The sequence below is a fragment of the Mytilus edulis genome, chromosome 1 (assembly GCF_963676685.1).
Source record: "Mytilus edulis chromosome 1, xbMytEdul2.2, whole genome shotgun sequence".
In the NCBI taxonomy this organism is placed as follows: Eukaryota; Metazoa; Mollusca; class Bivalvia; order Mytilida; family Mytilidae; genus Mytilus; species Mytilus edulis.
Genome location: NC_092344.1, coordinates 116,181,878 through 116,208,784, shown reverse-complemented (window position 1 = coordinate 116,208,784; position 26,907 = coordinate 116,181,878). Strand labels below are relative to the sequence as shown.

At 34.3% G+C, this 26,907-nt stretch overlaps 1 protein-coding gene across 8 annotated transcripts in view; it reads left to right on the top strand.

Moving 5' to 3' along the window:
- The window catches only part of LOC139501743 (uncharacterized), a 43,813-nt gene that overhangs the window by 4,717 nt on the left and 12,189 nt on the right, over positions 1–26,907 (top strand). Inside the window, exons 2-12 of one of the 8 annotated variants that reach the window (XM_071290926.1) lie at positions 12,652–12,705; positions 14,840–14,925; positions 15,542–15,609; positions 16,615–17,032; positions 17,709–17,939; positions 18,218–18,246; positions 20,173–20,404; positions 21,705–21,815; positions 22,431–22,538; positions 25,628–25,750; positions 26,100–26,709. In XM_071290926.1, the coding sequence (XP_071147027.1) occupies positions 12,652–12,705; positions 14,840–14,925; positions 15,542–15,609; positions 16,615–17,032; positions 17,709–17,939; positions 18,218–18,246; positions 20,173–20,404; positions 21,705–21,815; positions 22,431–22,538; positions 25,628–25,750; positions 26,100–26,164 (1,525 nt within the window). In that variant the 3' untranslated portion in view covers positions 26,165–26,709. Of the gene's footprint in view, positions 1–12,651; positions 12,706–14,839; positions 14,926–15,541; positions 15,610–16,614; positions 17,033–17,708; positions 17,940–18,217; positions 18,247–20,172; positions 20,405–21,704; positions 21,816–22,430; positions 22,539–25,627; positions 25,755–26,099; positions 26,710–26,907 lie in introns of those variants that run through there. The other 7 variants (XM_071290945.1, XM_071290897.1, XM_071290890.1 and 4 more) reach the window with 7 other exon arrangements.

Genomic DNA, 26,907 nt, shown 5'->3' with positions numbered 1-26,907 from the left:
ACAGCCCCATTGACATTTACTTCTGTTGTTAACATAGACAGCCCAATTGACATTTACTTCTGTTGTTAACATAGACAGCCCCATTGACATTTACCTCAGCACGTGTTGAAGAAAGTCAGGCTAGATTAATTATGTATCGTTTGATAATATATTTGTATGAAAACGGACATGACTGTGTACACTTGTGGTGTTTTCTGTTGTTAACATAGACAGCCCCATTGATATTTACTTCTGTTGTTAACATAGACAGCCCCATTGACATTGACTTCTGTTGTTAACATAGACAGCCCAATTGACATTTACTTCTGTTGTTAACATAGACAGCCCCATTGACATTTACTTCTGTTTTTAACATAGACAGTCCCATTGACATTTACTTCTGTTGTTAACATAGACAGCCCCATTGACATTTACTTCTGTTGTTAACATAGACAGCCCCATTGACATATACTTCTGTTGTTAACATAGACAGCCCCATTGACATATACTTCTGTTGTTAACATAGACAGCCCCATTGACATTTACTTCTGTTGTTAACATAGACAGTCTTATTGACATTGACTTCTGTTGTTAAACTAGACAGTCCCATTGACATTTACTTCTGTTGTTAGCATAGACAGCCCAATTGACATTTACTTCTGTTGTTAACATAGACAGTCTTTTTGACATTGACTTCTGTTGTTAAACTAGACAGCCCCATTGACATTTACTTCTGTTGTTAGCATAGACAGCCCAATTGACATTTACTTCTGTTGTTAACATAGACAGCCCCATTGACATTGACTTCTGTTGTTAACATAGACAGCCCCATTGACATTGACTTCTGTTGTTAACATAGACAGCCCCATTGACATTGACTTCTGTTGTTAACATAGACAGCCCAATTGACATTTACTTCTGTTGTTAACATAGACAGTCCCATTGACATTTACTTCTGTTGTTAACATAGACAGTCCCATTGACATTTACTTCTGTTGTTAACATAGACAGCCCTATTGACATTGACTTCTGTTGTTAACATAGACAGCGCCATTGACATTTACTTCTGTTGTTAACATAGACAGCCCCATTGACATTTACTTCTGTTGTTAACATAGACAGCCCCATTGACATTTACTTCTGTTGTTAACATAGACAGTCTTATTGACATTGACTTCTGTTGTTAACATAGACAGCCCAATTGACATTTACTTCTGTTGTTAACATAGACAGCTCCATTGACATTTACTTCTGTTGTTAACATAGACAGCCCCATTGACATTTACCTCAGCACGTGTTGAAGAAAGTCAGGCTAGATTAATTCTGTATCGTTTGATAATATATTTGTATGAAAACGGACATGACTGTGTACACTTGTGGTGTTTTCTGTTGTTAACATAGACAGCCCCATTGATATTTACTTCTGTTGTTAACATAGAAAGCCCAATTGACATTTACTTCTGTTGTTAACATAGACAGCCCCATTGACATTTACTTCTGTTGTTTACATAGAAAGCCCAATTGACAATTACTTCTGTTGTTAACATAGACAGTCTTATTGACATTTACTTCTGTTGTTAACATAGACAGCCCAATTGACATTTACTTCTGTTGTTAACATAGACAGCCCAATTGACATTGACTTCTGTTGTTAACATAGACAGCCCCATTGACATTTACTTCTGTTGTTAACATAGACAGCCCAATTGACATTGACTTCTGTTGTTAACATAGACAGCGCCATTGACATTTACTTCTGTTGTTAAACTAGACAGCCCCATTGACATTTACTTCTGTTGTTAACATAGACAGCCCCATTGACATTTACTTCTGTTGTTAACATAGACAGCCTCATTGACATTTACTTCTGTTGTTAACATAGACAGCCTCATTGACATTTACTTCTGTTGTTAACATAGACAGCCCCATTGACATTTACTTCTGTTGTTAACATAGACAGCCCAATTGACATTTACTTCTGTTGTAAACATAGACAGCCCCATTGACATTTACTTCTGTTGTTAACATAGACAGCCCCATTGACATTTACTTCTGTTGTTAACATAGACAGCCCCATTGACATTTACTTCTGTTGTTAACATAGACAGCCCCATTGACATTTACTTCTGTTGTTAACATAGACAGCCCCATTGACATTTACTTCTGTTGTTAACATAGACAGTCCCATTGACATTTACTTCTGTTGTTAACATAGACAGTCCCATTGACATTTACTTCTGTTGTTAACATAGACAGTCCCATTGACATATACTTCTGTTGTTAACATAGACAGCCCAATTGACATTGACCGTTGTTGTTAACATAGACAGTCCCATTGACATTTACTTCTGTTGTTAACATAGACAGCCCCATTGACATTTACTTCTGTTGTTAACATAGACAGTCTTATTGACATTGACTTCTGTTGTTAACATAGACAGCCCAATTGACATTTACTTCTGTTGTTAACATAGACAGTTCCATTGACATTTACTTCTGTTGTTAACATAGACAGCCCCATTGACATTTACCTCAGCACGTGTTGAAGAAAGTCAGGCTAGATTAATTCTGTATCGTTTGATAATATATTTGTATGAAAACGGACATGACTGTGTACACTTGTGGTGTTTTCTGTTGTTAACATAGACAGCCCCATTGATATTTACTTCTGTTGTTAACATAGAAAGCCCAATTGACATTTACTTCTGTTGTTAACATAGACAGTCTTATTGACATTTACTTCTGTTGTTAACATAGACAGCCCAATTGACATTTACTTCTGTTGTTAACATAGACAGCCCAATTGACATTGACTTCTGTTGTTAAACTAGACAGCGCCATTGACATTTACTTCTGTTGTTAACATAGACAGCCCCATTGACATTTACTTCTGTTGTAAACATAGACAGCCCCATTGACATTGACTTCTGTTGTTAACATAGACAGCCCCATTTACATTGACTTCTGCTGTTAACATAGACAGCCCCATTGACATTGACTTCTGTTGTAAACATAGACAGCCCCATTGACATTTACTTCTGTTGTTAACATAGACAGCCCAATTGACATTTACTTCTGTTGTTAACATAGACAGCCCAATTGACATTGACTTCTGTTGTTAACATAGACAGCCCCATTGACATTTACTTCTGTTGTTAACATAGACAGCCCAATTGACATTGACTTCTGTTGTTAACATAGACAGCGCCATTGACATTTACTTCTGTTGTTAAACTAGACAGCCCCATTGACATTTACTTCTGTTGTTAACATAGACAGCCCCATTGACATTTACTTCTGTTGTTAACATAGACAGCCTCATTGACATTTACTTCTGTTGTTAACATAGACAGCCTCATTGACATTTACTTCTGTTGTTAACATAGACAGCCCCATTGACATTTACTTCTGTTGTTAACATAGACAGCCCAATTGACATTTACTTCTGTTGTAAACATAGACAGCCCCATTGACATTTACTTCTGTTGTTAACATAGACAGCCCCATTGACATTTACTTCTGTTGTTAACATAGACAGCCCAATTGACATTTACTTCTGTTGTAAACATAGACAGCCCCATTGACATTTACTTCTGTTGTTAACATAGACAGCCCCATTGACATTTACTTCTGTTGTTAACATAGACAGCCTTATTGACATATACTTCTGTTGTTAACATAGACAGCACCATTGACATTGACTTCTGTTGTTAACATAGACAGCCCCATTGACATTTACTTCTGTTGTTAACATAGACAGCCCCATTGACATTTACTTCTGTTGTTAACATAGACAGCGCCATTGACATTTACTTCTGTTGTTAACATAGACAGCCCTATTGACATTTACTTCTGTTGTAAACATAGACAGCCCCATTGACATTTACTTCTGTTGTTAACATAGACAGCCTCATTGACATTTACTTCTGTTGTTAACATAGACAGCCCCATTGACATTTACTTCTGTTGTTAACATAGACAGCCCCATTGACATTTACTTCTGTTGTTAACATAGACAGCGCCATTGACATTTACTTCTGTTGTTAACATAGACAGCCCTATTGACATTTACTTCTGTTGTTAACATAGACAGCCCCATTGACATTTACTTCTGTTGTTAACATAGACAGCCCAATTGACATTTACTTCTGTTGTTAACATAGACAGCCCCATTGACATTTACTTCTGTTGTTAACATAGACAGCCTCATTGACATTTACTTCTGTTGTTAACATAGACAGCCCCATTGACATTTACTTCTGTTGTTAACATAGACAGCCCCATTGACATTTACTTCTGTTGTTAACATAGACAGCCCAATTGACATTTACTTCTGTTGTTAACATAGACAGCCTTATTGACATATACTTCTGTTGTTAACATAGACAGCACCATTGACATTGACTTCTGTTGTTAACATAGACAGCCCCATTGACATTTACTTCTGTTGTTAACATAGACAGCCCCATTGACATTTACTTCTGTTGTTAACATAGACAGCGCCATTGACATTTACTTCTGTTGTTAAACTAGACAGCCCCATTGACATTTACTTCTGTTGTTAACATAGACAGCCCCATTGACATTTACTTCTGTTGTTAACATAGACAGCCTCATTGACATTTACTTCTGTTGTTAACATAGACAGCCTCATTGACATTTACTTCTGTTGTTAACATAGACAGCCCCATTGACATTTACTTCTGTTGTTAACATAGACAGCCCAATTGACATTTACTTCTGTTGTAAACATAGACAGCCCCATTGACATTTACTTCTGTTGTTAGCATAGACAGCCCAATTGACATTTACTTCTGTTGTTAACATAGACAGTCTTTTTGACATTGACTTCTGTTGTTAAACTAGACAGCCCCATTGACATTTACTTCTGTTGTTAGCATAGACAGCCCCATTGACATTTACTTCTGTTGTAAACATAGACAGCCCCATTGACATTGACTTCTGTTGTTAACATAGACAGCCCCATTGACATTGACTTCTGTTGTTAACATAGACAGCCCCATTGACATTGACTTCTGTTGTTAACATAGACAGCCCAATTGACATTTACTTCTGTTGTTAACATAGACAGTCCCATTGACATTTACTTCTGTTGTTAACATAGACAGTCCCATTGACATTTACTTCTGTTGTTAACATAGACAGCCCTATTGACATTGACTTCTGTTGTTAACATAGACAGCGCCATTGACATTTACTTCTGTTGTTAACATAGACAGCCCCATTGACATTTACTTCTGTTGTTAACATAGACAGCCCCATTGACATTTACTTCTGTTGTTAACATAGACAGTCTTATTGACATTTACTTCTGTTGTTAACATAGACAGCCCAATTGACATTTACTTCTGTTGTTAACATAGACAGTTCCATTGACATTGACTTCTGTTGTTAACATAGACAGCCCCATTGACATTTACCTCAGCACGTGTTGAAGAAAGTCAGGCTAGATTAATTCTGTATCGTTTGATAATATATTTGTATGAAAACGGACATGACTGTGTACACTTGTGGTGTTTTCTGTTGTTAACATAGACAGCCCCATTGATATTTACTTCTGTTGTTAACATAGAAAGCCCAATTGACATTTACTTCTGTTGTTAACATAGACAGTCTTATTGACATTTACTTCTGTTGTTAACATAGACAGCCCAATTGACATTTACTTCTGTTGTTAACATAGACAGCCCAATTGACATTGACTTCTGTTGTTAACATAGACAGCCCCATTGACATTTACTTCTGTTGTTAACATAGACAGCCCAATTGACATTGACTTCTGTTGTTAACATAGACAGCGCCATTGACATTTACTTCTGTTGTTAAACTAGACAGCGCCATTGACATTTACTTCTGTTGTTAACATAGACAGCCCCATTGACATTTACTTCTGTTGTAAACATAGACAGCCCCATTGACATTGACTTCTGTTGTTAACATAGACAGCCCCATTTACATTTACTTCTGTTGTTAACATAGACAGCCCCATTGACATTTACTTCTGTTGTAAACATAGACAGCCCCATTGACATTGACTTCTGTTGTTAACATAGACAGCCCCATTTACATTGACTTCTGCTGTTAACATAGACAGCCCCATTGACATTGACTTCTGTTGTAAACATAGACAGCCCCATTGACATTTACTTCTGTTGTTAACATAGACAGCCCAATTGACATTTACTTCTGTTGTTAACATAGACAGCCCAATTGACATTGACTTCTGTTGTTAACATAGACAGCCCCATTGACATTTACTTCTGTTGTTAACATAGACAGCCCAATTGACATTGACTTCTGTTGTTAACATAGACAGCGCCATTGACATTTACTTCTGTTGTTAAACTAGACAGCCCCATTGACATTTACTTCTGTTGTTAACATAGACAGCCCCATTGACATTTACTTCTGTTGTTAACATAGACAGCCTCATTGACATTTACTTCTGTTGTTAACATAGACAGCCTCATTGACATTTACTTCTGTTGTTAACATAGACAGCTCCATTGACATTTACTTCTGTTGTTAACATAGACAGCCCAATTGACATTTACTTCTGTTGTAAACATAGACAGCCCCATTGACATTTACTTCTGTTGTTAACATAGACAGCCCCATTGACATTTACTTCTGTTGTTAACATAGACAGCCCAATTGACATTTACTTCTGTTGTAAACATAGACAGCCCCATTGACATTTACTTCTGTTGTTAACATAGACAGCCCCATTGACATTTACTTCTGTTGTTAACATAGACAGCCTTATTGACATATACTTCTGTTGTTAACATAGACAGCACCATTGACATTGACTTCTGTTGTTAACATCGACAGCCCCATTGACATTTACTTCTGTTGTTAACATAGACAGCCCCATTGACATTTACTTCTGTTGTTAACATAGACAGCGCCATTGACATTGACTTCTGTTGTAAACATAGACAGCCCTATTGACATTTACTTCTGTTGTTAACATAGACAGCGCCATTGACATTTACTTCTGTTGTTAACATAGACAGCCCTATTGACATTTACTTCTGTTGTTAACATAGACAGCCCCATTGACATTTACTTCTGTTGTTAACATAGACAGCCCTATTGACATTTACTTCTGTTGTTAACATAGACAGCCCCATTGACATTTACTTCTGTTGTTAACATAGACAGTCTTATTGACATTTACTTCTGTTGTTAACATAGACAGCCCCATTGACATTGACTTCTGTTGTTAACATAGACAGCCCCATTGACATTGACTTCTGTTGTTAACATAGACAGCCCAATTGACATTTACTTCTGTTGTTAACATAGACAGTCCCATTGACATTTACTTCTGTTGTTAACATAGACAGCCCAATTGACATTTACTTCTGTTGTTAACATAGACAGCCCCATTGACATTTACTTCTGTTGTTAACATAGACAGCCCAATTGACATTTACTTCTGTTGTTAACATAGACAGCCCCATTGACATTTACCTCAGCACATGTTGAAGAAAGTCAGGCTAGATTAATTATGTATCGTTTGATAATATATTTGTATGAAAACGGACATGACTGTGTACACTTGTGGTGTTTTCTGTTGTTAACATAGACAGCCCCATTGATATTTACTTCTGTTGTTAACATAGACAGCCCCATTGACATTGACTTCTGTTGTTAACATAGACAGCCCAATTGACATTTACTTCTGTTGTTAACATAGACAGCCCCATTGACATTTACTTCTGTTTTTAACATAGACAGTCCCATTGACATTTACTTCTGTTGTTAACATAGACAGCCCCATTGACATTTACTTCTGTTGTTAACATAGACAGCCCCATTGACATATACTTCTGTTGTTAACATAGACAGCCCCATTGACATTTACTTCTGTTGTTAACATAGACAGTCTTATTGACATTGACTTCTGTTGTTAAACTAGACAGTCCCATTGACATTTACTTCTGTTGTTAGCATAGACAGCCCAATTGACATTTACTTCTGTTGTTAACATAGACAGTCTTTTTGACATTGACTTCTGTTGTTAAACTAGACAGCCCCATTGACATTTACTTCTGTTGTTAGCATAGACAGCCCAATTGACATTTACTTCTGTTGTTAACATAGACAGCCCCATTGACATTGACTTCTGTTGTTAACATAGACAGCCCCATTGACATTGACTTCTGTTGTTAACATAGACAGCCCCATTGACATTGACTTCTGTTGTTAACATAGACAGCCCAATTGACATTTACTTCTGTTGTTAACATAGACAGTCCCATTGACATTTACTTCTGTTGTTAACATAGACAGTCCCATTGACATTTACTTCTGTTGTTAACATAGACAGCCCTATTGACATTGACTTCTGTTGTTAACATAGACAGCGCCATTGACATTTACTTCTGTTGTTAACATAGACAGCCCCATTGACATTTACTTCTGTTGTTAACATAGACAGCCCCATTGACATTTACTTCTGTTGTTAACATAGACAGTCTTATTGACATTGACTTCTGTTGTTAACATAGACAGCCCAATTGACATTTACTTCTGTTGTTAACATAGACAGTTCCATTGACATTTACTTCTGTTGTTAACATAGACAGCCCCATTGACATTTACCTCAGCACGTGTTGAAGAAAGTCAGGCTAGATTAATTCTGTATCGTTTGATAATATATTTGTATGAAAACGGACATGACTGTGTACACTTGTGGTGTTTTCTGTTGTTAACATAGACAGCCCCATTGATATTTACTTCTGTTGTTAACATAGAAAGCCCAATTGACATTTACTTCTGTTGTTAACATAGACAGTCTTATTGACATTTACTTCTGTTGTTAACATAGACAGCCCAATTGACATTTACTTCTGTTGTTAACATAGACAGCCCAATTGACATTGACTTCTGTTGTTAACATAGACAGCCCCATTGACATTTACTTCTGTTGTTAACATAGACAGCCCAATTGACATTGACTTCTGTTGTTAACATAGACAGCGCCATTGACATTTACTTCTGTTGTTAAACTAGACAGCGCCATTGACATTTACTTCTGTTGTTAACATAGACAGCCCCATTGACATTTACTTCTGTTGTAAACATAGACAGCCCCATTGACATTGACTTCTGTTGTTAACATAGACAGCCCCATTTACATTGACTTCTGCTGTTAACATAGACAGCCCCATTGACATTGACTTCTGTTGTAAACATAGACAGCCCCATTGACATTGACTTCTGTTGTTAACATAGACAGCCCCATTGACATTTACTTCTGTTGTTAACATAGACAGCCCCATTGACATTGACTTCTGTTGTTAACATAGACAGCCCCATTGACATTGACTTCTATTGTTAACATAGACAGCCCCATTGACATTGACTTCTGTTGTTAACATAGACAGCCTCATTGACATTTACTTCTGTTGTTAACATAGACAGTCCCATTGACATTTACTTCTGTTGTTAACATAGACAGTCCCATTGACATATACTTCTGTTGTTAACATAGACAGCCCCATTGACATTGACTTCTGTTGTTAACATAGACAGCCCCATTGACATTGACTTCTGTTGTTAACATAGACAGCCCCATTGACATTGACTTCTGTTGTTAACATAGACAGCCTTATTGACATATACTTCTGTTGTTAACATAGACAGCCCCATTGACATTGACTTCTGTTGTTTACATAGACAGCCCCATTGACATTGACTTCTGTTGTTAACATAGACAGCCCCATTGACATTGACTTCTGTTGTTAACATAGACAGCCCCATTGACATTGACTTCTGTTGTTAACATAGACAGTCTTATTGACATTTACTTCTGTTGTTAACATAGACAGTCCCATTGACATTTACTTCTGTTGTTAACATAGACAGTCCCATTGACATTGACTTCTGTTGTTAACATAGACAGCCCTATTGACATTGACTTCTGTTGTTAACATAGACAGCGCCATTGACATTGACTTCTGTTGTTAACATAGACAGCCCCATTGACATTTACTTCTGTTGTTAACATAGACAGCCCCATTGACATTTACTTCTGTTGTTAACATAGACAGCCCCATTGACATTTACTTCTGTTGTTAACATAGACAGCCCCATTGACATTGACTTCTGTTGTTAACATAGACAGCCCCATTGACATTGACTTCTGTTGTTAACATAGACAGCCCCATTGACATTGACTTCTGTTGTTAACATAGACAGCCCCATTGACATTGACTTCTGTTGTTAACATAGACAGCCCCATTGACATATACTTCTGTTGTTAACATAGACAGCCCCATTGACATTTACTTCTGTTGTTAACATAGACAGCCCTATTGACATATACTTCTGTTGTTAACATAGACAGCCCCATTGACATTGACTTCTGTTGTTAACATAGACAGCCCCATTGACATTGACTTCTGTTGTTAACATAGACAGCTCCATTGACATTTACTTCTGTTGTTAACATAGACAGCCCCATTGACATTTACTTCTGTTGTTAACATAGACAGCCCCATTGACATTGGCTTCTGTTGTTAACATAGACAGCCCCATTGACATTGACTTCTGTTGTAAACATAGACAGCCCCATTGACATTGACTTCTGTTGTTAACATAGACAGCTCCATTGACATATACTTCTGTTGTTAACATAGACAGCCCCATTGACATTTACTTCTGTTGTTAACATAGACAGCCCCATTGACATTTACTTCTGTTGTTAACATAGACAGCCCCATTGACATTTACTTCTGTTGTTAACATAGACAGTCCCATTGACATTTACTTCTGTTGTTAACATAGACAGTCCCATTGACATTTACTTCTGTTGTTAACATAGACAGTCCCATTGACATATACTTCTGTTGTTAACATAGACAGCCCAATTGACATTGACTTCTGTTGTTAACATAGACAGTCCCATTGACATTTACTTCTGTTGTTAACATAGACAGCTCCATTGACATATACTTCTGTTGTTAACATAGACAGCCCCATTGACATATACTTCTGTTGTTAACATAGACAGCCTTATTGACATATACTTCTGTTGTTAACATAGACAGTCTTATTGACATTTACTTCTGTTGTTAACATAGACAGTCTTATTGACATTTACTTCTGTTGTTAACATAGCCAGCCCCATTGACATTTACTTCATACACATATGTCACAGATGACCATGTATATTTTCAATTGTTATAAACACAACCCCTACATCTTTTCCTTGATTGGTATATCACCGAATGTCTGAGACGGTACACAGGGTTTGTATTTGCGTGAGCTACACGACAAGATCAGCTTCTGTTTTGATAGAGTTCGTGTTGTACAGTCTTTTGTTTTTCTATGTAATGTTTTGTGGGTTTGGTCGTCTTTTCGACTTTTTATTTTTATTCTTGTCATGGCGTTTTAAGTTTTTCCTTGATTTTTTAATGTTCCCTTTGTACCCTCTTCCTTCTTATCTCTTGGAGTTTAAGTTGTCTGATCATTCAATTTCTATTGTCGTGATAAACAGAACTTACAATATTTCAAATTCCGAGGATGAAGGTGATAAAACTGTAAAATACCGCTTTTTTCACATAAAAATCTACATAGGGATTTCAGAATAACTTACGGATAAATTTTAATTGAAAGATATAACATTAAAACAGTCGCAGGCTTGAAGATTTAAAACAAAATGGAAAAAAGACACGGATAAAGCACACACTACGATAACACCAAAGTGTCAAGACTAAGAACATGCGAGAGTTGAGATAAAACAACAAATAGTACGATACAATTTATAATGAAAATATGCAACTACACTTTGATTATATAACTTTACATACCACAGGTTATAAATAAAAACCTTATCGAAAAATTGATATTCCAGATAACATCTTAAAATATTTCTGAACAAATGAAAACGTAAAGTAAGAGTATTACATCACAAATCTTACATTTCATTTTAAGATAACTATATGTATTTATGAAGGCAGCCATCAATCAAAATAGAAAGGAGACATTAAAAAAGTATAATAGTTCAAGAATGTCGTCTACTTGATAAAATACAAGATGTCCTTTCTTTTGTTTGTTTCACATCATTTAGAAAAATAGTGTTTATGATTATTACAATTTGAATATCAAAGATTAAATGATATACGTTTAAAAAGATCAACATCACGAAACACATATAGTTACCAAGTTTTGCATTGCTGCTTTGATATATATATTATTGCAAAACATGACGTAATTTTTTGATAAAATCCTGTTCTCAGGAAAAAGTAAATAAATGTGTCCATTGAATGTAGTACTCAACATTAACTTCGACTGAATTTTGATCTTGTCTTTTTCAAGAAATCTTTGATATTAACATTTGAATAAATGCTTACATGTTGCTCAAATCTTTTAAACTTCTACTGCAGAGCTATCAACATTTTCAATTTAGTAGCGTGTTCAAAACACACATCAAGTTCATAAGCTTACCATTGAATATTCTAGTTATATTAGAAATCTCTTGAAAAATAGCACTTTTGTAAAATAAATCGGGATATATTGGTAATATCTCTTTTCTAAACTTGACATCTATTGTACAAAACAATGATGTAAATGAAATGCATCTGACGAAAAGGAAATGACGATACAGTAAGCTTGACAATCAAATTTAATTTTCAGCACTTCACATTTTATAACTAATATAGAAATGAGATCTAAATGGTGTTGGGATCCGTAAGTATGCAACATTAGATAAAACTTCTCAGCTGCTCAAGCTTCCTAGAAACTGTTTGAAGATTTGTAATTAAAAACTCGTGGTTGGTATACACATTAGGTAGCTATGGTTATTTAGGGCGGGGCGCTACTCCCGAAATCACAGAACCAGCTAACATTTGGAACAATTTAGTTAAAGTTTTACACCAGGAAGGTCACAAAATGAATGGCAGTTTAAAAGTCTTAATGACATTCATTCAGTTCCAGAACGCACACAGATTGTACAAACATCCAGATCCTAATAATTTGTTCAAATGAAATGAATAGTTTGACATTATAAGCTTTTTTCCTATTTGTTTTAAGTGAAAAAGTTTGAAATCTTTATAAAACCGTAGTCATTTGGTTACGTTTCCCATGATGTGTATACTAATTATTTGATTTTGATTGCATATCTGTATGGATTCTATCTTCGAAAGTTCGCATGGGGATAATTCTCTTGTAGTATATATATTACCATTTTTAGCAGTTGGCCTAGGTTTTTTTTATAATCATAACTACAGATAGTATAAGTTGGTCGTTAATGATTTTCATAGAAGCTAAAGCACAAAAATAAAAAAATATAGTCTTTTGTTGTAAAACTCCTGTATATATAAAAAGAATTCTTGACTTTATTTAATAGTTATCATATTTCTAAAAACTAATTCTATCTTTTTCTTTAACTTTTGCATGCAAGATTTGCATGTTTAAGTTCATTGGAGTATCTTAATTGAGCATGTCTATAAGTTCCGCTGAGTATATTCATAGAGCATGTGTCTAGGTTTTGCAGGATGAATCATGTCTGCGAAGTTTGTTTATTCATTAAACAGAACATATTAAGCAAAAGACGTCTTTGGTAAATCTTTTAAAGTAAGTTCTTTTCAATGTTTTCTATGCCAAACGTATTTGTAGTAATCTAAACGTTTAAATGTTAGGTTAATTAATTGGGTGATATGTTATCCCATTTAATGACGAATTCTAATTATTTTTATTCATATAATTCCAAAATACTTAATATATTTTTCCCTGAAAAGAGAAAAAAAAACAATAATTTTGGATATAAATCACCGTGGTATAAGTTTTAATAAACCACCACCAATCACAGTTGTACTTGTAAAATTTCACAAATTATGTTTTCTGAAGAAAAAAATCCTATAGCAATGCAATATCAGGAGATTAAGCAATGAGACTCTTTTCTTGACTTTATCTAAATTCAAAAGAGAAAGGTTCCTTGAACGGATCCTTGTCGAATGTAGATTTAACAAGGGAAGGTTGAAATGAAAACTCATCATTAATAATTTGCAGGTCTCCAATTAAACCTGATAAGTAGATTCTCTGTATTTTTGTTTGACAATTAAACATCATTATTTTAAATTTCTTGAATAAATACTCGAAATGTGTTATGACTATGATAAAATTGTTACTTATTAACTTTATTACGTAGCGTGAGAGTTTTAAGCAAGAGTAATATGAATACCCACCTCATATGCAGATAAATAAATTCATCATAGATTCCAGAATAAACATTTTATATTTACGCCAGACGCGCGTTTCGTCTACAAAATACTCATTAGTGACGCTCGAATAAAAAAAAATTTAAAAGGCCAAATAAAGTACGAAGTTGAAGTCGAATGTCCAATTTACATGCACTTTTATTTTTAAATATGTATTAAGTTGAAGCATTCGTATAAGTCAAGAATGTCGACATATTCATCTCTTAAATCAGTAGCAGAGGGCTGACGTCGGTAAAACATCAATTTGAGTGAGTATTGTTTTTCTATGAAGCAAAAGCAGGTATATTTATAAATATTTTTTGGGGAAAATAAAACGTTTAGAAAATATTTGAAATACGTCACAGATATAAAATTTTCAGGACAATCCTTTGAATGCTTTATACTGTGTTGTCTTGCCCCCAATATTATTTCAAATGTTCTGTTCTGTTATGATATAGATGTATTTATTTATAAAAGCTGTATTGCTTGTGCTTTGAAATAAACTAAAAATTTGGGGAAAATATAACATGGGCAGATTTTGCGTGGATTTAGCATGTCTATGTCAATACATGATGCAATCACTCATATCAAACGTTTATCTAATTGAACAGATATTTTTTCAACAGGTATTCAAATAAGTATATGAGAAGATATTTTCCAGTTAGAAGATTAATATGCATTCCTGGTTATGAAGGGGATAACTGTTCAATACGTAAGTACTATAATTTTTATTTTTTAGTATTTTCGAAATTTCGAATTTTCGAATTTTTCGAAAAAGTAAGGATTTTCTTATCCAAGGAATAGATCACCTTAGGCGTATTAGGCTCAGCTTTTTGGAATTTTTGGTCCTCGATGCTCTTCAACTTTGTAATTGTTTGGCTTTAGAACTATTTTGATCTGAGTGCACTGATGAGTCTTATGAAGACGAAACGCGCGTCTGGCGTATTAAATTATAATCCTGGTACCTTTGATAACTATTATTAACGGTTGTTGTCACAATTTGACAAGAATACAAGAGAAAGCGTATCATGGTAATAAGTCCATGTGCAAATTAATGTATATGGAAGAGATTAAGAACACCTCTTAAAAAATATTATTTGCACAACAAATGATGAGGAAGTTACAAATATCGCATTCAATAAATAAAAGCTGTAAAAGCATTGAATTTCTAGGAAACACGTTTTTTGAAAATTATTTTATTTGGACGACTTTGACTTTTGAAATTAAATTTGCGGTTCTAATGAGATGCTTACCATGGTAGGCTATTGTCATCTTTCTATATTTATGTTGAAAATAACTAAACTTGAATACTTGCTTTTTGGTTTTAGAATGTTTTAACTGCAAACGTTACAGAGAATTGGATACTAGAGTTAAAACACTGGAAACAAATCGACCGGTAAGTTATAACAAACGAAAGTTTAGTATTGAAACATTGATGAAGTTGTATTTTTGTTTATGTCCATTATTTCTGTAGCATAACTGGTTATATTTTAGGCAAACATTTTTCAATAAAATACTGTAATTTTTCATCGTATTCCTTGTACATAATGTTGTCGCGGATAATATAAAAAGTAAACTTTTTATTAGAATTGCAAAGTATGCAAATACTGAACAGCAACAAAATTTCCGGACACTTGAATATTTTAAGTCTTTTGGTGAAATGCTTGATATACTAATTCAATGTTCAACGGTACTTTCGATTGAATCTAGAGGTTATATTAAGTAACAGAAGAACATAGATGTACAATAAAAAGGAAACTCTTCTTTTGGCAGGTGGTTGGATGTTCACATTATGTTTGTACCTAACAAACATAATAGTAACCTTTTAACGCAAAACATCGTGAAACGTACACAAGCAAACTTGTTGCATGAAAATAACCTGTACTATCCTCGATGAAATAGTTCCCATTGCAGAAATGAAAGAATAAAAATATACCAGAATAAATTAAGTACAATCAAAACTATAATTATTATGATGATATTTGCTGTAAAGCCCGTCAATTAATCTCTTTCGAAAATAGAACGCAAATACCACAAGATATATGTAAATCAAAATTGTTCTTTCTATGTATTTATGTGTGTGTGGTGTTGAGAATCTCCCATTTTATATTATGCATTTGTTTATGTTGTGTTGAGAATCAAAAGGAACTAACTTTAAAAGAGGGACGAAAGATAACAGAGGGATAGTCGACATAAACATGCTTCTGCTTTAATTTCATACAAGTCGAATATTGCTACAAAACTAAGCATATGGATTATTTTTGTTCAATTCAGCCAAGGTAAATTTAGTAATTTCCATACAATAAAGAGTTTTAAACCGTTTAAATTAATTTGAGCTGTAATAAGATTACCTTATATTTGAAACGTTGCTACTTCATTGAATATTACGTCTTCTTTCAAGGTCATCATACCTAATAATGGTGGAGGAGGTGGAACAGGTCAAAAGGGAGAAAAAGGGGAAAGGGGTATGACAGCAGAAAGAGGGCTACAGGGTTTCAAAGGTGAACAGGGCGAAAAGGGTGGACCAGGACAAATTGGATTTAGAGGATTTAAAGGTGACAAAGGAGAAACAGGAGATGATGGGAAAACAGGAGAAAAGGGAGAAACAGGTTTGATAGGACTACAGGGAGAAAGAGGACAGAAAGGGGAACCTGGAAATAGGGGTAGTGGAAATGGAGGAAGCGGAGAAAAGGGAGAACCAGGTATAAGTGGTCCACGTGGTCCACCTGGATTGACCGGACCTCAGGGGCCAAAAGGGGATCAGGGAATACCAGGAGTCAATGGACTACCTGGCCAAAAGGGAAATCCAGGAATGAATGGTAAGAGGCATGTTTTAGTCTATTGATGAATTGAATAATTGTTGGGATGTACAAATACCTGACCACGTCTACTCTGTGTTTTCAGTGTTTAATCAATTTATATTTATATCTATATGACGAGTTAAGCCTTTTTCAAAACTATCTTTATAGTTCGTTCTTGTTTTGTACTGTTACACAACTGTCCCAGATTAGAGGGAGGGTTGGGATTCCACTAACATGTTTTATCTCTGTTCATTATGTTTGTGCCTGTCCCAAGCCAGGAGCCTGTAATTCAGTGGTTGTCGTTTGTGACTGTGTTTCATAATTGCTTTTCGTTCATATCTTTAGTACATTAATTAGGCCGTTGGTTTTCTCGTTTGAATTGTTTTACATTTGTCATTTCTGGTCCTTTTACAGCTGACTATGCGGTATGGGCTTTGCTCATTGTTGAAGGCCGTATGGTGATATTTAGTTGTTAATTTCAGTGTAATTTGGTCTCTTGTGCAGAGTTGTTTTATTGAAAATCATACCACATCTTCTTTTTTTGATATTTGCATTTTGTTTTTTAAATAATGTTATGAAACTATACACTTGAATTCACAGGAGAATAACTCTTGACAGATTTTAAGTCTACTTTTATTTCCCTTTCTTTGATGTAAACAGAATTACTTGCTTATTTGTTTATTCTAATTATCAGGTATTAATGGTTTTCCCGGAAAAGATGGGTTAAATGGATTACCAGGACCTAAAGGTATAGCAGGGATGATTGGCGATCGAGGATATCCGGGCATTCCAGGCACTCCAGGGGGACCAGGACAAAAAGGAGAGTCTGGTGAACGTGGTCTTATGGGACCCCCGGGCTTGACAGGTCCTGCTGGTCCTATAGGAGTTCCAGGAGTAACAACAACAATTGTAGTTCCTAATAAAGGTAAATACAACATTGCGATTTTATGCATTTTGATTGGTCGAATAAGCAATTTGCATTGATACATGTATTTAACAATTTTTCTTAGTATGAAACAATATGTTTTAAGTCTTACAAATATTATTTTGAATACTGAGTAACTAGATTAAATGCATTACATTAGTCGTTCAGTCACATACCTATGATAAGTTAATAGTATATTCCATGTTTTTTTCTTGTGTATAATCCATTCAAATGTCACCTTAAAAATTCAAATGAAACATGTTTTATTTCTTTTTCAGAAATTACGATTTTAAAAGAAAGAATAAAGGTAATGGTATTTGTTCTCGATACTTATTGTAGTTCTATTTAAGAATCAAATAATACAGGTTTAAGTTTCTTAAAAATTGCAAATAAAACATTTTTAATATATCTTTTGAAATTGTTAGGTTGGTGAAACTTATTTAGGCAGTTGGTGTCAAATAGTCCATTTTAAGTATGTTGGTGTAAAGTAAAATCACAAAAATACTGAGGAAAATTCAAAAATGAAAATCCATGGTCAAATGGCAACCGAAGTGTTGACTACTGGGCTGGTGATACACTCGGGGACGAAACGTCCACCAGCAGCGGCATCGACCCAGTGGTGTAAATAGTTATCAAAGGTGCCAGGATTATAATTTAGTACGCCAGACGCGTGTTTCGTCTAAATAAGACTCATCAGTGATGCTCATATCAAAATATTTATAAAACCAAACAAGTACAAAGTTGAAGAGCATTGGGGCTTCAAAATTCCAAAAAGTTGTGCCAAATACGGCTTAGTTAATCTATGCCTGGGATAAGAAAATCCTTAGTTTGTCGAAAAATTCAAAGTTTTGTAAACAGGAAATTTATAAAAGTGACCACATTATTTATATTCATGTCAACACCAAAGTGTTGACTACTGGGCTGGTGATACACTCGGGGACGAAACGTCCACCAGCAATAGCATCGACCCAGTGGTGTAAATGGTTATCAAAGGTACCAGGATTATAATTTAGTACGCCAGACGATAGTTTCGTCTACATAAGACTCATCAGTGACGCTCATATCAAAATATTTATAAAACCAAACAAGTACAAAGTTGAAGAGCATTGAGGATCCAAAATTCCAAAATGTTGTGCCAAATACGGTTACGGTAATCTATGCCTGGGATAAGAAAATCCTTAGTTTTTCGAAAAATTCAAAGTTTTGTAATCAGGACATTTATTAAAATGACCACATTATTGATATTCATGTCAACACCGAAGTGTTGACTACTGGGCCGGTGATACCCTCGGGGAAATCGACCCAGTGGTGTAAATGGTTATCAACGGTACCAGGATTATAATTTAGTACGCCAGACGATAGTTTCGTCTACATAAGACTCATCAGTGACGCTCATATCAAAATATTTATAAATCCAAACAAGTACAAAGTTGAAGAGCATTGAGGATCCAAAATTCCAAAAATAATGTGCCAAATACGGCTAAGGTAATCTATGCCTGGGATAAGAAAATTCGTAGTTTTTCAAAAAAATTCAAAGTTTTGTAAACAGGACATTTCTTAAAATGACCACATTATTGATATTCCTGTCAACACCGAAGTGTTGACTACTGGGCCGGTGATACCCTCGGGGACGAAACGTCCACCAGCAGTGGCATCGACCCAGTGGTGTAAATAGTTATCAAAGGTACCAGGATTATAATTAAGTACGCCAAATCAAATGATATAACACATCAAACTAATCGACAACAACTGTCATATTCCTGACTTGGAACATGCATAATCAAATATAGAAAATGGTGGGTTGAACCTAGTTTTAAAGCGTTAAACCTCTCACTTGTACGACAGTCGCATCAATTTCCATTATATTGACAACAATGCATGAACAAAATGTCATAAATAGGGGTACAAAAACAACACGGACCCCACCAAAAACTAGGGATGATTTCATGTGCTACGGAAGGGGAAGCAGATCCTGCTCCAAATGTGGCACCCGTCATGTTGCTCACGTTGTTACAAAGCCCGTTAATAGTCTAATTCGGTAGGTGTTTGTTTTCCTCTTATAGTTGATGGGGACACTTGGTTTTAGTTATGACTATTGAACAGTGGTTTACTACTGTTTATCGTATTTAAAATAAAGATAAAAAATGTATGTTATTTCAAAATAAATATTATGAACGCACTATGGCAACTTAAAAGTAAGATAACAAACCAGTCACATGTATGTCTTTTTCAGAGTTTAGAAAATAACGTATCATCATGTTGTAATGAAGTGAAAGAACTAAAAATCATAGTTACAGGAATATTAAAATCTTTAAGTACTACTACAACTGCCGCTGTACCAAATACTACACCTACCTTCATTTTTCCAAGTACAACAACAATTACTACGACACAAGCGCCAACAACAACTACGACGACGCCAGCGCCAACAACAACAACAAAACCTGTACCAACATCGTTTCAAGGTAACCAAATTATCCAATGATGGCTGCCTGCGGACATGTCTTACTTTTGATATTCCATTATGCGCAACAATGAAAACTCAATGAGCGCATCTTCTCAATTTTATATTTTTCGATGTTGCCAATTTGATATTTAATTGAATTTTTGCCGTAACGTGAAAGTAATTTTTAACGAGTAAAAATTTCGATTATATATACATGTTTATAGAATTGGTACGACACGATGCTGTGTGATAAACCCATTGGTGGCCTTAGGCTGTTTTCTGCTCTTTGGTCGGGTTGTTGTTTCTTTGACATAATCCTTATTTCCATTCTTAATTTTTTCATTAACATGCGAGAAAGTACAAAGAACTCGCACAGGGGTGCTCCATTAAAAAAAGCAGGAAGGCAAAATCTACTTCGAAGCATTGAACCCTACTAAAAGTTGTGCCAAATTGGTCTAAGGCAATTTTATATTTTCCTCCCCTTTTAATCTGTATCATGTTCCTAACAATAAAAGATCATAAAACTGAAGCCAGAACATGGCAAAACACCTAATTTTAGATTTACAGTATCATAGTCACAACTATTACTACACGTATAATCCTTCTTTATTGGGAGTGCTTATTTTAGGAAAAAATGATGTTACTCTTTAACTAGTAGAGGTGCAGTTATTTGCCAAATCCTTTTGACTATGACACAGAAATAAGTATTGTTCCTCCTTATAAAAAGCAAAAATAAACTATGTACTATATGTTTAAACTCCTACTTCCGAAAAAGATTCTGTAAGAAAATACCGAAATATGCTAAAACCTTCTGATTGATGTTTTCAAAAATGAATGGCTGCTTATTAAATATTAAATTAATATCAATGATATTGGTTATGTTTTTATTCTTGTTGGATAATTCCTTGACCAAAAAAGTAGCATTCAATTGCGATTACTTTTCCGCTCTGTGTCGTCGTAATATAGACAAACATACGTGCGACAAAATGTGTACTGCGCATCCGACGTGTCTTGCATATAAGATAATTCCTGATAGCTGTTGTACGTTATAATTCTTTGACCTGACATTTATTCTGGTTAACGAGAGACAATCCAAGTTAAACCATGCTAAATCGCACATTACTTCTATGCGATGACACAATAGTTGAACTTGAGCTATTTTACAATTGATACAGGTTGTTACATTTATTATAAAATTGGAAAATGTGTTATGATATTTGCCAGTGCGTTGAACCATTTACATGTCTTTGAAAATGCATACTTAGTCGAATAGCGCAAACCAGTTAATACTTATATAACATTAAGAAAAAACATTGCAGGTTGTGAACCAAATCAGTTTAAGTGTATAAGTACAGATAGATGTCTCCCACTGGCATTTAGATGTGATGGTATCAATGATTGTGATGATGAAAGTGATGAACGTAATTGTGGTGAGTGATACCAATAGACACGAATCCATATGGTCGCTCTATCATTTGAATAGATGAGGTGTGACATGATTGCAAATGAGACAACTATGAGTCAAAATGGCACGAATGTAAGCAACCATTTTGGAATGAATATAGTATGACTGATATAAAATTGAATTATGTAAAAGAAAAAAAAGATTCCATAAACACTTTACTGAAAATCCTGATGGTGAGTTTTGGCTTTTTCATGATATAAGATGTCTTTTTTTTTTTTAAAGATATGACAAGATCCACGTTCTGCTAGGGGAATCTTTAAAACGACATAATTATGATGAAAGGTGCATACTGCCTTTATGTACTCAAATCAATTAAAATCGAAATTCATTCAGCACTACTCATTTAGTGATGTTCCTTGTCTGTAGTCGATGAAACCATGACCTTGAAGACAATGTATATGATTATGACCACAGATATATTCTTTATAGATAACAAATATGACAATGTCAGTCAAAAAATGTAGCTTATAATTATACCACAGTTCATCCCATAATCAAATATCTTAGTCTTATATATATTTATTAACAAGACCGACAATATATCCCTTTACGGATAACTTAGAAATTTTATATATTGCAGATTGTAACGAGTTCCAGTTTACATGTGAATCTGACCAGCGTTGTATTCCCATAGATAAAAAATGTAACAACGAATTTGATTGTGCTGATAGATCAGACGAAAGCAAATGTAAATATGATGAAATTGTTCTTTTTCTTTTTCTTTTTTCTTATTTCATATCTTTATACCTTGATTTTGACATAAACAGTCATCTCAATATCAGAATCTATGACAAACGAGAAGATTTTAATTTTTAAAGGAACAATTTCTCCCACCTTCGTAGCAATATACCAAGAGCTTGTAGCTGCTACCCGAACCTTATAAACCATCCCCAGTGTCTGAGCAAAAAAGTTGACGAAAAAGGGTTATGTCGAAGAACATCTGGTCCTTTTTCAAAAAAAAAATCATTGACAGATACCAAGACCTTGTTGGTAAATAATCCGTACCAACTTCACAAATAATACATGATGGTCTTGAATTATAAATTATAGGTACTGACGTTGTTTAATATCTTAATTACGTATAACAGTTAACTATTTTTTGTCGTTGTAAATTATCAACCTTTACTGTTCAGTCCATTTTAGGTAATATACCTTTGTCGTGACTCGGTACATATGCATCACGGCAATGTGTCATTTTTTTATTCTTGTCTTTCAGTTTTGCTAATGTGCTTTGTCTTTATGCCATTTACTTTTTCTTTTTTGACATACTTGTTTGGGTTTTTTTTTATAGTGATTACGATTATAACACTGGGGACGGCTGTACCCCTGTTTTTGACATTTTTACCTATTATGTATGTTTGTTTTGTTTACAAGTTTTTGTAAACATCGTGAAATTTTATGCTACTGTCATGCAACATGTTTACATGAGGAAATACCTGTACACAGTCACGAGTATGACATTTGAATTTGATTCGTTTGAGGTGTTTAAGCTTTTGATTTTGCCATTTGATGATGGCCTTTCCGAATTGAATTTTCCATGGAGGTCGGTATTTCTGTTTTACTTTTTCTACATCTTTACTTTAAATCTCGTTAGAGACATTAACTTTAGATTATCGGCATACTATTTCCGGGATATAAAAGTGTACTTTTTCCTTTGGTCTGTACATGTATCGAAATTGTTGTGCAGCTAATTGATTGACCTTGTTGTGCAGTCAATTGTTTGTCCTTGTTGTGCAGTTCATTGTTTGTCCTTGCTGTGCAGTCCGTTGTTTGTCCTTGATGTGCAGTTCATTGTTTTACCTTTTATGTGCAGTCCATTATTTGTCCCTATTATGCAGTTCATTATCTGTCCTGGTTGTGCAGGTCATTGTCTTTGCCCTTGTTGATTAGTCAATTGTTTGACCTTGTTGTGCAGTATATTGTTTTACCTTTTTGTACAGTCCATTGTTTTACCTTTTTGTGCAGTCCATTATTTGTCTATATCGTGAAGGGCAAACTATAACAAATAACGATAGATTTCTTTGCATACCGTGTTTGTCTTGTATTGGTTAGATATTAGTTTCATCACGCAAATGTGCCAGTCTTCTTTGTAAAGATGCTGCTATATCGACGTCTAGCAAAGATTTCTGTCGCTTCAAATGTGCTAGGGATCATCTTGAATTGGCACTTAGGTGCGAACTCTTACCCATTTGGTCCCTGTTGATTTTGATTTTTTTGGCTATGTCGTTCTGGAGGTACGGAACTTTAACTTTTTAAATAAACGCAATTTTTCACATATCGCAATTTAACAGGGTATGACGGAATTTTATTTCCTTAAAACTGTTCATTATTGTTGAGAACTTTTCTTTTGATTTCTTTTTATTTTCTGGTTTGTCGTTACAGAGTAACGGGATTTTGACTTTGACTTTGACCTTGACCTTGAACTTGTCATACTTGACATAATATTTATACGTCATGCATATTTTTCTATATAGCCAGTATATTTGGTTCTGATTGAAGTCATATGCAACGATATTTCTATTAAAATTATTGAACCAATACATGCATTCAATTCTTAAAGAATCAGCTTTACCTTCCAGTCCACGTTTGTTCACATTTTTTTTATCACAATTTTCCTCTGGAAATTGCGCTGTGCGCTTGTTGAATTTCTGTAATTTCTGCAAACTGCATACAAGCATTTAGAAATTTTGTTATTCGTTAAACATTTAGTTTAGTGGTTCACCTGTACCAACGAAACTCCACAAAAATTAGTATCCAACGAATAATTATGAATCCACAGTATATTGTTTCCATCTGAATTTGTATTACAATGTCGGGGAAATATTTTTAAAGTCATAAGAAACCTCAAATCAAAAAAAATAATGCATACGTTTTTTTATAACTCAATGGATAGTTTTCATTATAAAACTTATGTACATATACTTTTTTCTGAAGAAAATTCTTTAATTTATTCATATTTAGAAAAGTTTACTTTATTTTAATTGCTTCCTTCCAGGAAGCAATTCCCCCGGCATATTTTCCGTATGCAAAGTGACCTCATTGTGACCCATCTCGTAAAAATCCGGTGATCACAATACGCATGGATGTCCTTAAAAAAAACTATTATCTGAATTTACATGTTAAAGACGTGCTCGATTTCCATGTCTGAACCATGGACAGATTCATTTTGTCCATTTTTGTTGATTTTTTGTCGATTGTTGACAAACAGGCGACAATCGTTGAACTTCGACATCAAAACACGAACTTTAATTACCTGCCATATTTTCACAACAACACTGACCGATTGAAAAAAAAATTAACGATTATACGAAATTGACACGAAAAAAAATGATAAATTCGTGCACATAAGACTAAGTTTATGATGTTTGTATGCATTGGTTCAAGAATTGGAAGAACATTATTTTTCACCGGTCACTCGTTTCTTATGACTTTAAAAAAATAAATATATAAAACATTCTTTTCAAATCAAATAATGTGCAGGAGAAGGTCATGGTTATGCTCATTGGAAATCATGTATTGTTATTTCTATTTCACTTTCTGAAAAATTGTCGTCAATGTAAGTGGCTTTAAATTTTCAAAGTATGAAACCAGATTCAATCCAGCAATTTTTACATTTGAAAATGGCTGAACCAAGTCAGGAATATGACAGTTTTTGTCCATTCGTTTGATGTGTTTTATTATTTTATTAGGGACTTTCCGTTTTGAATATCCCCGGAGTTCAGTAGTTTTGTGATTTTGTGATTTTTTTTACAATGAAAGTGTTTACTTTTCTTTTAGGTGAGACAACTGTCCAATGTCCGGAAGGTTTATTCAAATGCAAAAACGGAAAATGCATCAGTAGGCATTTACAATGTAATGATGTCGATGACTGTGGCGATGAAAGTGACGAACAGAATTGTGGTAAGTGTTCATCTTATGTCAAATCACCATACTAGTAAGTGTGAATGATGCATGGTAAAAAATCTATTGCACGCACATTATTGATGTTATAATTGTAGGCAATATGTATATGAAATTTACAATACTTGTATTAATTACTCAATACAATAATTGGTAGTAAACTTAATCAGTATCATATTAAATTGGTTTTTTTTGTCCTTTTCTACCATATTACGATTTTAATTAGAAATGTTACTTGCACTGATTGAATGTTATAGACTAGGACATACAAACGACCAAAACTTCAAATGTTATAGTAGCAATTCTCTAATTTAATTTAATACGTTTACCTCTCTTTTTTTTTATACAGAAATTGATATTGAAGGCACAGGTGACCAAGAACTCCGAGGAGACGTACCATACTCTGTTCGCTAGTGCAGTATCCACCCGCTTGTACAGTTAACTAACGCGTCTTTCTTTTATTTGATTTTTGACTTAGTGATATGGCATGTACACTTCACAGATATGTAAACTGTTCGATAGCTCTCTCTCTTTCCAAACCTGTAGATTTTCAATTGTATCGCATTCTTAGCTGTATTTTTATTAAGGCAAAATGTTGCACTTTTAAAAAAAACTTTTATTAAGGAAACATGGCTTTTCTATTATGCTTTAGTTTCTTTTATTATGGAGTTTTACTCTCATAATAAATGCATTCGAAAAAATCTGCATGTTAAATTTGTTCGATAATCTTGAAAATATATCTTAATTTTCGTTTGCTTGAAATTATATAACTCTGCCGCATTTTGCCTTTCGGTATATTATACGTCATCCTCGGAATACTCTTGGAATATGCAATTCTTTTTTTTTTTTTTTTTAAATGTAATGTACTTTTTGTATGAATTGAAAAAAACTTACATGACAGTTGTTGATAATATATTTTTTTGTATTTTTGAGGAAATAAAAGTTACTTTTGAAAAGATGATATGACTTTTGTGCTATTTATAATATCAGCGAACGCATATGCCACTATTTAAGACGAACAATATAAAAAGGTTATTTAACTTTTGTTGCAAAAGAATCAATGTGGATAAACAATGCTATAAAGCAAAGAATCAAACTACGCATCTATCAGAGCCGCCATCTAGAAATTGTTGCAATTTTATAAATCTACATATTTT